At 39.8% G+C, this 14194-nt stretch overlaps 1 protein-coding gene across 5 annotated transcripts in view; it reads left to right on the top strand.

The window, feature by feature from the left end:
- Positions 1 to 550: 550 nt before the first annotated feature.
- RNF17 (ring finger protein 17) overlaps positions 551 to 14194 on the top strand; it is a 111643-nt gene continuing 97999 nt past the window's right edge. For all 5 annotated transcript variants that reach the window (XR_014776390.1, XM_084767242.1, XM_084767241.1 and 2 more), the window contains exons 1-3: positions 551 to 845; positions 4138 to 4232; positions 13563 to 13654. Coding sequence is in view for 4 of the 5 variants with exons in the window: in XM_084767242.1 (XP_084623368.1) it covers positions 566 to 845; positions 4138 to 4232; positions 13563 to 13654 (467 nt within the window). In the remaining variant the exon portion in view is untranslated. The remainder of the gene's footprint in view (positions 846 to 4137; positions 4233 to 13562; positions 13655 to 14194) is intronic.

The raw sequence follows: 14194 nt of genomic DNA, 5'->3' as shown, positions 1-14194 counted from the left end.
CTGTTAGTGCTAGTGGGGTTTTAGGGTCCAGGGGAAAACCTTGCCTTGCCTAGGAAGGCCTTCCACACTATTGTAGATCATATTTGACTCCGTGTCTTCACAACATACTAGATACATGCCTCTTGAGCAGAAATCTTTTAGCCTGCAAATTCTTAGCACCCCTGATGTCTCCCAGGACAGAGCCTTGTAGATGAGTCTCAGCAACGGTTAGTAATGAGCATCCTTTTGCTTGGAATTAACTGAATCTCTCACAAGCATAATTGACTTCTCCGCCAAAGCTGCTATCAAGGTCTGACAGAGATTGCTGCCCTGACCCAGAGCAGATAGACAAGGGGCCTCTTTTTCTTTCTCCTTTGCCTTTTGACGAACCCCACGATGTAATAATACACGAAGCCCAAATTCAAGTTGATTAAAGGTATAACGTGGTGACTCCAGGGTAAGACTTGAAAAGTAAACTCAGGGCCTGATTCGGGACCCAGGTGTCCGGGATAAAACCGAAATCCCCTCACCACACAGGAGCAACCTGGGGTGGGGCCTCGTCGCTCTGCCTCCTGATTGGCTACCTATGACCAATGACCACCAGATTCCACTGATTGCCCCGCCCCCTCCTCCCCTTGCCCCACCTCCCCCGCAGCCGCGAGGGCTGCCGGGATTCTCGCACGTGCTGTTGCTCCTCATCTCAGAGAGGAACGAGGAGCGAGGAGCGATGGCGGCGGAGGCCTCGACGGCTGAGCTCGCTTCCTGCCACCTTGTGGAGAGTAAGAGTGGACCGCCGGGAGCTTCAGGGAGCCAGTGTGCTCAGTGTGGAAGAAAGATGTCAGCTGACAGCGGCGGGGAGGAGCCTGGTGAGGAGCCTGGGGCTGGCTGGGTGTCCCAGCGGGGGGTGGGGAGGTGGGAGCGTGGGGGAGATGGTCGTGGGGGGTGGGGGCGTGGGGAGGTGGGAGCGTGGGGGGATGGGGGTAGGGGGGTGGGAGCGTGGGGGATGGGGGTGGGGGGGAGCGTGGGGAGGTGGGAGCGTGGGGGGATGGGGGTGGGGGGGGAGCGTGGTGGGGTGGGCGGGGGGTAGGGGTTGGAGACGCGCTAGGCCTGTGGGAGGGTCACAGGCCACAAGGGTGTGTGAGGGACCCGGGCGGCCGCGCCTCGTGCGCAGCTGGGCTCTCTAAGGCTCTCCCCACACACCCTGGAAGATGGAGGCAGAGCGGCCATGCCCTCTCCCCCGCGCAGCCTCAGGAGCCCTTCTCTCACACTTAGCTCCCCGAGTTGATAGACTCACGAAAGAGCAGGTGAGAAAATAAGGTGCTTATTTAACTGCAGTCACCCGCCTGGACCGCAGAACCCTAGCCCGGATCCCTTCTTTAGTTCGAAAAGGCGAAGCAAAACAAAATAAAACAACCTCAGAATAAATGTTGTGTGATGGAGGAAAGAAACTCGATTTTCCTGTGTCCTTTTTCCTGTAGGAGAAATAAGGCCTGAAAGGCTCTTAGATGAAGGGGGTGGGGCGGGAAGGGCCCTGTTTATTCTAAAGCGCTGCTTTGGAAGCCACAGTTGCTTTTGTGAATCTTGTGGTTTGGTTTTTTTGGTTTTTGAGGGGGCGGTACAGAGTTTTTGCCTTTGTTCACCGTGTTCCTATTGGGTTCATTTACAATCTACAAAATGAATGTAAGTTTAGGTTATTTTATTGTAACTGAAGTGCTTCGGAGAACAGTAACAGGGATAAGTTGTTGAATGAAAATTCTGGAACAACTGAAAAGTCTTGTTCCTTTCATTGTTTAGTGTTTATACTTTACAAGTGAAAGTCAATTAACTCTTTCAAGATGGACAACACCTTCCCCAGAGAAAGCTGGGTGCATTGTTCACCAGGGAGCAGCATCTCTCTTAAGGCTTTTGTTTTGCTGTACTGAATTTGGACAACCATGTCCTTGTAGATGCTAGGCAAACTACGTGCCCTTGGTCCAGCCTCCTAAGTATGTGGGATTACAGGCCTGCACCACTAGGCCTGGCCATATTTAGAGTTTTGGTCACTGCTTCTGTTAGGTAAAAAATGTCCATATGAAGATGAAAACTACTACAAAATAAGGTTTTGGGTTTTTGTTGTAAGACTAAGACCTCCAGAGAGATCTCTACTCTATACCTGGAGTCCCCAGAGAGAAACGGAGTCCGATGTCGATGCAATACAGACAGGAATTTTATTGAGTTGATGTGCATTGAGGTCTGACAAGCTCTTTCAAGCTGCCGACCCACAAAAGCAGGCGCAAGTGCTTTTTATATCTTTTTTTAAAGCAGATTTTAGCAGGCCAGCTAGCAGTACATTCCAGGGGTAGGGGTAGTGGAATATTTTTAGATACAGCTGGACCCTCAGCATAGGCTGGCTGGCCTTGAGGCAAGCTGGACCCTCAGCATAGGCTGGCTGGCCTTGAGTCAAGCTGGACCCTACAAGGGGGCCAAACAGCTACAGAACGCACATAGTGATTTGATATTGATACCTTGGTTCAATAGCAATATTGGCTTCCTGGCCCCGCCATTGTTTGTGATGTTTTGTTTTGTTTTGTTTTCTTGAGATAGTTTCTTTCTCTGTGTAGCCTTGGCTGTCCTGGACTAGCTTTGTAGACCAGCCGGGCCTTGAACTCACTGCCACAGCCTCCTCCCTCAGTGCTGGTGTTATCAGCGTGTGCCACTGGACCTGGCTCGAAATAAGATTCTTAAGCATAAGCTTTTAAAGCCCATGGTTTGTCTGTGCATTTGTATTACAAGATTTAGAAATACTCAACTAGAAAAATAGTTATTCCTTTGTAACCTGAAGTATGCTGCAGGTCAACTCGTACGGTATCAGAAATTATACTAAGTGTTGAGAATTTGTATTGCTTAGGTAATATTAGCCTGAAATTTAAATATAACTTTAACATATAGCACCCTCATGCCAAATTTTAGCTTGCTGAAAAATTAAAATACTTTTCTAAAAATTTAAGTTAATGAAATTATTATAATTTAACAAGAATCTCATAAATGTGCTCTAACAAAACATTACTAGCTTTAGTTTCCTTAAAATTATTTTTGTGTGTAAGGGTGTTTTGCTTGTGTGCTTGGTGCCTGAGGAAAAAGCTGTTACTTGTTTGTAACTCTCTGAGTAGGCAGAAACAGATAGATCTCTGGGGCTTACTTGCTGCCTGCCTAGCCTATTTGACATGCTCCAGCCTGGTGAGAGACCTTGTCTCAAAAACACAAAGTAAGAGTACTTCTGAGGAACAGAACTCAGCGTTGTCCTGTAGCCTCCGCATGTACCCACCCACATAAACACTCACACACACTAACAAAAATAAATAACTAAATAAAATAGAACGCTATTTTAAAGTTATATAATTTTAAAAAGTTGATTATGATAAGCTTCAAATTGTACCTAGTTCATTTAAATATTTTAAAATTATATATATATATCAAAGTCAGGTTATCAAGCTCAGCAGCAAAAACTCTTATCCACTGAACCATCTTGCTAGTTTAAATCTTGATACCATATTTACAAACGTGGTAGTGGCACTTCTCACAAATGCTAAGTTTCCAAATATAATCGTAATGTGAGTCATATGTATGAGAATAAGATTTAGCTTTAACCCTTGCCAACATCCTAAGATTACTAGGAGAGAATTCTTACCAGTGTTTCATTTCAGCTTTCCCTAACTCTTTCCTAAGACGTGAAATACAAATTACCCAAGAGGAGTATTGTCCAACAGAGTGAAGATTGGACATGGAAGCAGAAGGATGGAGTCTGATTGGTCAGATTACCAACATGTTTTTCCATCTTTAGGTTGGATATAATATTAGCAGCACGTTAGGCATGCTATTTACAAAGGTCAAATTAAGTCAGCGTACTCTGTATGACTGTAATATGTGGCAAATCTATGGTTGTATAGGTTCAAAACTTCCTGGGTTCATGCAAACATTATGCAGCTTTGAATGATTTTGCTTCCTAATTTTTCTCCCTCTTTTTGAGTTCTGTAAATGTTTTAATAAGCCAGCCAATCTAACTAAACTATGTACTTTTTCCTATAGAATAGAATACTTTTTGAATTTGCCCTTTGATGGATAACTATTCCACAATTCTACAAATTTTAGAATGTTTTATTGCTGACATTTTATCCGCAGGTCACCACCATGAGCGTCAGTGTGGACATGCCTTCTGTGAGCTGTGCCTGTTAGTAACCCAAGAATGTGCCACAAGTAAATGCACTGACTGTAAGGTAAGTTTTCTGCTCCTTCATACTGAATGCATCCTAGGTTATAGGTTAAGATGTGAGACAGCTAGAGTGTTTCTCATCGGAAGCTAGAAATATATGCTTGGCTGCCTAATCTCTTGAGTAAAGAAGCATTAACAGAAGTTAAGTTTCTATGGGCCAGGAGAATGGATCTTCAGTGCAAGCCAAAGGCCTGAGTTTGGATCCCCAGAATCTGTGTAAAAAGCCGGGTGGAGTTTCCCCTGAACATCACAAGCATGCAACGGTACATGTGCACCTCCATTCACAGACATGTACACATGTACACAAGACAGAGACATTAAAAGAAAAAGAAGACGTTCCTATCCAGTTTATTATTCTTCAAAGTGATGAAGAGAGAAGATTAAGGTCATAGATATTGCTCACATATTTTGACTCTTGGGACACAATGGTGGAAAATTACTTCTTTTTATTTTTATCAATGGAGGTATATTCTTTTCAAAAATCCTCCCAGTTTTTTTTATGCCAAAACTGTACAAACAAACTTGGAACTCTTCTTTCTCTAACATCTATGTGTTATGAGCTGATATTTGTAGAGACATTGTACTGTAAAAAGAGAGGTGAAACAACTGCCAAATGTTAATATTTATCCCAGAAGTACTAAGTATATAACAGTTCAACTGGGGTCAAACTCTTTCAATCCTTAAGAGAGAAACAAATCAGTGTTTTGCATTGAAGGTAAATACAAATACAATTCGATTTCTGTAGTATATTTCACAAAGTTGACTGTAAAATTATGCAAACTTATGATTCCTTTGGAGAGGTGGATTGGGTTTATATCTGTTGTTTTCCCTGGCAGGGTAGTACTTAATATCAAGGTAAAAGACATAGATGGGGTTTTTATTTTTGTCAACCTCATCTGAGATTCTGCACTCATGACATGGAAATAATGCCTGATTTTTAAAAAAATATTATGATGTAAAAAACTACTCTACAAACTTCCAGGACATTAAAATAACCTTTCATTATTTAGTTACAGATCCATTGGCTTGCAGGTTACATACAGTACAACTATATATGTTGTAATTTGTGAAAGCTTTAATTATAACAGAATATCTGCTGTTTCATCTGCTTTGGAATTACAAGTAATACCCTTTATTGTGGCAAATTCCTATACACTTTGATCTCTGTGACAGATGTTTTTGGATATGGAGGTTATACATTTGAAGACGAGTCCTTTTATTACTGCAGTAGTTTGTGACAGATTCAGTCTTGTGATGGAGGAAGCATACATGAAAGAAAAGAGATGGCAGCTGGGAGCATCTCTGCCTTTGACTTCCTTATTTTAATGTTTAAATGTTTGCTTTCGGGGAGCAAGTGATATATATCTTATTCTTAGGATTTTGAATAGCATCATAGCATTTAGAGTATACTTATTAATAATGGCTTTGATTTTAGGGTTGTGATAAATCTATTTTGAAACATTTTGACTTACCTTATTGTTACTTAAGAAGAGATGTGACCTGTCTCATCCTTTCCTCTGCATCTACATTCCTAAGACCTGGTGATCAGGCTTATATTCAGATTTTTGAGATTTACTAGATTATCCCTCTTTAAGGGTTTTCAGGAAGCCTTCCTGAAATTGGTAGCCATTCCTTTTGTATTGGTACCTAAGACTTACTTGGAATAATGTATAGAGAGAATGGGAAAATCCACTCTGAATTAGTGAACAAGCTGAATTTAAGAAATGTGGTTTATTGCTTTGGATTGTTATCTGTGCTCTAAAAATTGAGATTTTAATACTTGTATTTATAGATGATTTATAATTTTATATGGAAGTCAAGTGCTATTTACTTCAAATTTAAGCCAATTCCACTCACAATTAACAGATATTATTTTGTTCTTCTGCATTTAAGTAAATACGAATTTATAATTCCTAATTAAGTTTTTACTTAATATCCATTTCTGCTTTTGATTAGCAGTTGGTTAATAATAGTCACTGTATGATTTTGTATAGCAAAGTGATAGATTTTATACTGAGGCTCATACAGATAGCACTCTAGAAATTCTACCATTTTCTTGACCTTTAGACTACTTTCAAAATATATTAGTTCAAGGAGAAAAGATAAATCACCAAAAAAAGAGATAATTAGTATATGTTATTAAAATGCCATGTAATTAGAAATGTCACTATAAAAATTTTAAATGGAGTTGGTTGTGGTGGTACATGCACACTTTTAATCCCAGCAGTCTGTAGGCCAAGGCAGGCCTCTTGTGAGTTTAAGGCCAGACCGGCCTTTAGTGAATTTAGGATATTTGGGTTATATAGGCAAACCCTGTCTCAAAAAAAGTAAACCAGAAGAAATTGTAGATAATATATTATATTGGATAGGAAAGCCTTGTTAGATACATCACTGGAATGAGAACCGTAGAAAAAAAACGTGTGTTAAAGTTGACTTGTTTGTAATCAAGTGAGGAGGAAAAAAAAAAGAAAGATAAATGAAATTGGAGAAGAGGGAAGAGGCCAGGAGGAGGGAAGATGGGAAGAGTAATGGGGGTGTGTCTCAGTGAGTATGATCAGGGTACATAATACGCATATATGAAAATGTAACAGTAAAACCATTGTTTTGCATAATTGGTGTACACTAGTTACCTTTCTCCATTTATGAACAACAGAAGTTACATAAATAAAATTTAAGTGGTAAGCTCTGAGGGGCAAGGGCGCAAGTGATGGCTCAGCAGGTAAGAGCGCTTGTTCTTGCAGAGGTCCCAGTTTCAGTTCCTAGCGCTCACGTGGTGGCTCACAGCCATCTGGGTCTCCAGCTTCAAGGAATCCAACGTCCTTTTCTGGCCTCTACAGATACCAAGCACAGATGTACATAAACATATGTGCAGACAAAACAGTCATATTAGGAATCTTTGTACAATTTTAACTGAATTCTTGCATTGTCATATTTAACATTTTATGATACTTTCTAGGAAAAACATCCTCTATCAAGTTTTCTTCTGGTTACAGTAACCTCTCTCTGAGAAATTATAAGATAAAAGACAATTAACTAGATATGTAATTTAATAATTAACCATAAATTAAGATTTTTAGTTCTCAGTTTTGAGAATGTGCTTAAAAATACCATTCAGTCCAGTGTGTGGTTTGTTAAAAGAAACCTTTTTCCCTAAGTGAATAAGAGAGACTGGAGAGATGGCCTAGCAGTGTTGCCATACACTATTCTTGCAGCAGTCAGCTCCCAGCACTCATGCTGGGCAGCAGTCATCCATAACTCCAACTCCATGGGAATCCAGTGCCCTGTCCTTAACAGGTACCTACAGGCATAGGCACAGACACATAAATACACATTTTTAAAATTAAAAAAATACGTTTTGGGTTTAAAAAAAATGTTTACTTAGAACATACGCTTCCATTCCAAATATTTGTCTTTCACTGTAGCACTCCAGCAGCCTGAGAGCCTTGATGAAACATACTCTCAGAAAACTCTTGAAGTGTCAGGAGACTGTATGCTGAAAACCAATAGCCAGTACAGGAAAACATTGAACCAGATTTACATCACATTCAGCAAGCTGAAAATTTGGTAGAACCAATATATATACCAGAACTTTGACTCACACCCAAGCAGCATGCTGGGCATTGGCAAGACCTGTGCAGATAGGGCTGCATTCACAACCAGAGCCCTGAGGAGGTTTTGGTGGTGCCTCATGTCTGAGACCCTCCCCATGAAGCACTGGCCACAGAGTAGGACAGAGTCAGTAATCTAGTATCCAAAGGAAGGCTCAGAAGGAAGAACAGGGCCAACCATTGCAGAGGAGCTCCTGGTGACAAGACAACATTCCTGGAGCTAGAAAAGGAAAAAGCAGCACTCTAGGGGAAAGAAAGCCAAAAACTAGGCTAGTCAGTTTCCTTATCTTACATCTCTACCTAGCATGTTCTTTCCCTATGTCCTGTATTTGTTTGATACCCAGTGTCATTTTAGCGTTTCGGTTGGCCCCACTCTATTCTTGTCATATAGTGACACACACACACACACACACAGGCCCCCCCCTCTTTCTCCTTTCCTTACTCTTTTCTTTTACTTTTTCCTCTCCCAAAGACTATCTGCCCTGGCATGCAGGTTCTCTGCTTTAGGATCCTGACATACAGTGCTATTCTTTTTCTTTCTGATAGCGTATCTTCCTCTTTACCTTTAGGCAAATTCCCCCATTCCCCTTCCACTTTTTAAACTTCCTACAGTCCCTCCTTCCTGTACATTTATCTTCCTCTACTTTCTGTCATCCCAATGCTAATTGCTAGTCTTAATATCTTTTTTCTTTCCACTATGCCCACAGTAACTAATATGTTTGTATCTGCAAGGTTTGATGTCCCTCTTCCCTAAAATCGTTAGTGCTTAAGGGGTGATTGTTTTCTGGGTGACTGTTACTGAGTTTACTGTTGTTGAAGACAGTATTCTGCTCACAGAGGAACACTAGGGTCTGGTGCTCTGGACAGAAGTCTAACTGATAAAAGACAATTCATCCTGACCACAGACTAGTCCTTCCTGAACACTGCAAATACTTTCACTGAAAAGAGAAAGGCAGCCTGAAAAAATTCAACCAACAATTTACTCTTTTGGGGGAGATTGGGGGGCTGAGACACGGTTTCTCTGGTAGCCTGTCCTGGACTTGCTTTGTAGAGCAGGCTGGCCTCAAACTCACAGAGATCCATCTGCCTCTGCCCTCCTGAGTGCTGGGATTTACAGGCCTGAGCCACCACGCCCAGCTAGCAGTCTATTATGGGCAAGTCCCATTGCAGAAACACAAGTAACATGAAAAGCCAGGATACTATCTCTCCTCCAAAATCTGCCAATTTCAGAGGAATGGCCTCCAGTGAAAGTAACTGAGACAAAATTCCAGATGAAGAATTCAAAGAATGATGATAAATGTGTTTGGAGAAATTAAAGAGCACTATAAGCTTCTGAGTGAATCCCAAAACCCGAAGAGAGCTAAGTAAATCAGGAAGTCAGTATAGGATTAAAATGTGGGAACTCAAAGAGGAGATAGTTTGAAGGGAAACCCATCTTAAAAGATGATGGAAATGAAAATTTAAATGTAAAAAAAGAAAAAACCCAGTTAAAATCCTCACTAATAGAATGGACCACAAGGAGTGCAGAACATGAGGGCTTAAAGACAGTATAGGAGAATTGTTAAATTCTGTTGAGGACTGATAATGTAAGTGTGATTTTTTTTTTTTAAATTCAAGGTCCTTGGGATACCATGAAAAGACTGAGTCTACAGATAATGAGTAAAAATAGAGAATTCTATGCTGAAGTCATAGAGAGTATTTCTATACAATTTCAGCAGAAAATCCCCTGGATTAGTCAGGGTTCTCTAGAGCAGCAGTTCTCAGCCTCTGGGTCACAACACCTTTAGCAAACCTCTGTCTTCCAGAATATTTACATTACAATTCATTACAGTAGCAAAATTAGAGTTATGAAGTAGCAATGAAAATGATCTTATGGTGGGGTTAGTCACCACAACATAAGGACCTGTATTAAAGGGCCCCAGCATTAGCAAGGTTGAGGACCACTGTGTTAGAAGAACAGAACTTATAGAACGTGCGTGTGTGTGTGTGTGTGTGTGTGTGTGTGTGTGTGTGTGTGTACACACATATATATTATAGAGAGGGGGATTTTATTAGAAAGATTTACAGGCTGTGGCCCAACTTACCTAACAGCACCTGTGTAAGGTCCAATAATCCAGTTGTTGTTCAGTCCATGAGACTGGATGTCTCTGTTGGTCGTCAGTATACACCAAATCCTAATAAAGCAGACTCTAATGCCAGTGAAGAAACGGATTTACTAAAGAGAGTGAGGGCAAGTAGACAAAGCTTCTTTCTTCCATGTCCTTACATGGTCTGCCAGCAGGTGTGGCACATATAAAAGGTGTATCTTCCCATTCAAAAGATCTGGTAAACTTGTATCTTTGCCCCTTAAATATCCAGGCTAGAAATGAATCTAACCACTTTAAGTGATTTAATTTAAAAAAATCTTACCGGTGTTCCCAGTAATTTGAGTTTTAGATAATGCCAGATGTAGTCAAGTTAACAACCAAAGATAACCATCAAATCTCCCAAATTAAGAAAGGGGCTCATCCAAGTACAAGAAGCATAGAACATGAAATAGCACAACATCCCCAGTATCACATGTAGGTAGCGCACTGAATATAACAGAACAAAGAAAGTGCACTGAGATCTGCAAGACAGAAACACCAAGTCACAGATAGAAACCCATCAAAAAGCAGCTGGTTCCTCCAGCAAAAACTTTAAAAGCCAAAAGGACATAGAAAGATATACTTAAAGTCTGAAGGACTACGGCTACAGGAATGTGTGACCTTTAGCCAGCTGTGCAGAAGATGCTGGAAGTAATTCTTCAGACTGAAGGGAATGATAAACTCATCAAAAGTGATAAACCCATAGAAAAAGTAACAGATACTAGAACACATGATTTTTAAAAAACCAAACCCTCCAGATAGACTTAATTTACACTTTTTATTAATAATGCTGTACTTTCTCTCAATCCTCTATCAAATGACAAGATTAAAAAACAAAGGTCTAAAGGGACTGGAGAGATGGCTCAGAGATTAAGAGCACTGGCTGCTCTTCCAGGGGATCTAATGCCCATTCCTGGCCTCTACAGACACCAGGTATAGATGTGGTACACAGATATACACACAGACAAAACACTTGTACACATAGAAATGTAGATTAAGAGATCTTTAAAAAAAAAACAAAACAAGATCTGTTTTCTTTCTCCAAGATACACATCAAAGATAAACACTTTTATGGTAAAAGGATGAAAAATATTATTTCAAGCAAATAAACTAGGAAACAAGCAGGCATCTCTAACATCTAACAAAATAGACTCCAAACTGAAACTAGTCATAACAGATAAAGTAACTTCCTACTGATTAAAGGAACAACCATGAAGATAAAAAAAATTGTAGATACAGGTGCACTAAAGCTCACAAGTACTAGATATAAAGTCACTGCTGAGCCCCATCACAGTAATAATGGTTGACTCCCACCAAGAGATTATTCTGATGAAAACTAAATGTCAGTTGGGTGACATTATAGACTAAGGGAATTCCATGTACCACTGCAGAATAGGCATTCTTCTTAGTATCCCATGGAAAATTCTGTAAAATAGGTTATACGTCTGGCCACAGAGCAGGTCTCACCTAATAGAAGAAAACTGAAATAGTCTCTGGTAGTGTGACCACAGTAGACTAAATCTAGAAGTAAAAAAGGGTTAAATGATTGATTGGTCACTAAGGAAATCAAACAGTTCCTAGAACTGAATAAAAATGAAGACAAAGCACACAAATCTAGTGAGATACAATGAAGGCAGGCTCCATTATGGAAATCACTGTGGAGATTTCTCAAAAAACTAAAAATAGAATTTCTATATGACTCAAGTATTCTGTCTGTGGGCAGATACCCAAAGATTCTGTATCCTACCGCATAGATGCTTGCACGTCCATTTTTATTGCTGCTCAGTTCATTATAGCAAGAGAAATGGAGTCAGCCTAGATGTTCGTTCACTTGGAAGTCAAGCAAGGTAACTAGGTTAAAAAAGCCGTGTTCTCTCTAGTGCCACTTCTGGCTTCTAACTTTCATATATGTGCATATATGTGGAAGTGGGTACATATAGATACCAGGGGCACTAGAAAAGAGCCCATAAGAGGACAGTTCTTGAAGAAGGGCAGGGAGAACATATGTGATTCAAGAGTGGAAGAATGCATACTGGGAGTGAGAAAATTTAATGAGGGAAGGGGAGCAGAGAGGTGGAGGAGGGGATTGGGTAATGGTAGGGTCACACAGAACTAAAGTATGTGGAAAAGCCCTAAGAAACCTGAGAGCTGATAAACTAATCAAAAATAAGTGTTTTAACAGGAGTACCCTTTGTGGATGGATAAAGCTGTCCCCCAAAACCAAAAGTTTGTTTGTTTGTTTTTAAATCCAGTGCCTGAGTGGTGACTACAGAGATTCATAGCTTTCAATTCTGTGTGAGTTGTTGGTTAAAGAAGCTGTAAAGCTTGAGCTCAGTACCATCACCCAGGCAAGGTGAACCCACTGGTGACCCGCGGATATGGGTAATCAGTGGCTCTCTGATTAGATGTGGTTCTGCTGCACAAGAGGGACGTCACAAGAGGGAATTAAAGGTACTGTAAACCTGGTCAAAAAGCCATCACTGGGAGGTCACAGTGGAGCATCAATGTTGTTGCTTTGCTAAATAGACATGATGTGTCCATCAAGCTGCCTTCTGAACAGCTGTGGAATTTGCCCATAGATTAATGCAGCTGTCAGCTCTTGCCAGAGAAGGTTCTTTTTTCAATGGTCAATGATGACTGCAGAAAAGCATAACTGGTCAAAATATGGATATTAAATGACTGTACGCTCTGCCACAAGAGGGCCCTCTCCAAGGCCCAGGGAACTGTGCAGAAGAATGTACACCAGAAGAAAGAGAACACAGGTTCCTGCTCCTAACCAGGAAGCTTTCTGTAGTTGATACCTGCTGGCCAAGGAAACCCTGCTTTCCTCCAGTGAAATTTTACTGAGTGTATTAGTCCTAATCCAGGGTGGGCCCCTTCCCAGGAGTAGGTGGCCAACACAAAAGAAATTCAGTATTTGGTGTGTGTGTGTGTGTGTGTGTGTGTGTGTGTGTGTGTGTGTGTGTGTGTGTGTGTGTTACTGGTCTTTTGTTTGTTGATTGTGATTTCTGTCACATACACACACACACACGAGTCTTGTTAAGTTGCCTAGGTTGGCCTTGAATTTAATATCCCTTTGTCTTAGCCTCTCAAGCATCTGGAAATAAAGGCCGGTACTACCTGGCCTGACTATAAATTTTATATTTGGTGGATTTTAGGATATTAAATGTATCTTCAGGAAACTGGCACAATCCTCCACTTAATTGATCCTTGTTTCATAATGATTAATGTTTTTAGAGTTTATACAATATAGTATTTTATAGTTTTGAACAGAATAAAGATATCATTAATATGTCCTTTAATAGCCAATTTAAAGTATTGTTGCAGTCATTTCTTTTAGAATTGTAACAAAAGATTGTTTGGATTAATTTAATGTTCTTACTTTTATATGTTGTAAAATATAAAATAATGTTCTTATGTTAAATAATAAAGCCATTATTAAGGTAAAACCACAAGTACAGTTTTCCCTTGACTTAAAGAGAACTTCAGAATTGTTATTGTTACCAGTTTTGTTTATGAATATCATGCAAAAAATTGTTTGTGTTTTACATCAGTGGAATTTATTGAATGACTGTGAGTTTAATCTTATTTTGTTTTAAGGTTCATACAGCTGTCAGTATGAATCAAAGTCACTGCCCAGTAGATGGATTTATTAAAGAAGATTATTCTCCAGAAGGATTGCAACCTAAAATGTATGTTCTTGTGTACACGCACCTCAGCACTTAAAGCACTCTTTTCCTAAAACAGTTTTTAAATTATTGGTAAAATGCTATTGTTAAATGTATTTCTGGCCTGTTGTTTATATAATTCTACTGTTAATTAATTTGTCTTGATTGTTGTGGAGTGCAGCATCTAGCTCCAAAAGAAAAAAGTACAAGAAAACCTTAAACAGAAGGCTGAGAATCCAGAGTTAGCTAGTTATCGCACTGAATGACAGTAATTTGTAAAGAAGAAATACTTTTTTTGTTGATTTTAAGAATGTCACAAATACAGTATGAAGTGGATTGAGAGGTGAATTATAAAAAGAAAAATAGCAACTTTTGAGTTCTCTTATTTTTCTATCCTTCTATGAGACTTGGCTATGTGTATATATGTGATACATATGTACATATATATATATATGTACTGTCTTTGAATTAGATATTTTAATACCATGTTAATCATATGTAATAATTGGTTGAACATGTATATATTTTATTATCTCACCCCCTTTATTCTTGATAGAGATTTTA

This window comes from Acomys minous (assembly GCF_964271855.1).
Source record: "Acomys minous genome assembly, chromosome: 18".
NCBI lineage: Eukaryota > Metazoa > Chordata > Mammalia > Rodentia > Muridae > Acomys > Acomys minous.
Note: the sequence above shows the minus strand (reverse complement) of the source record. Positions and strands in the feature narration are given on the sequence as shown.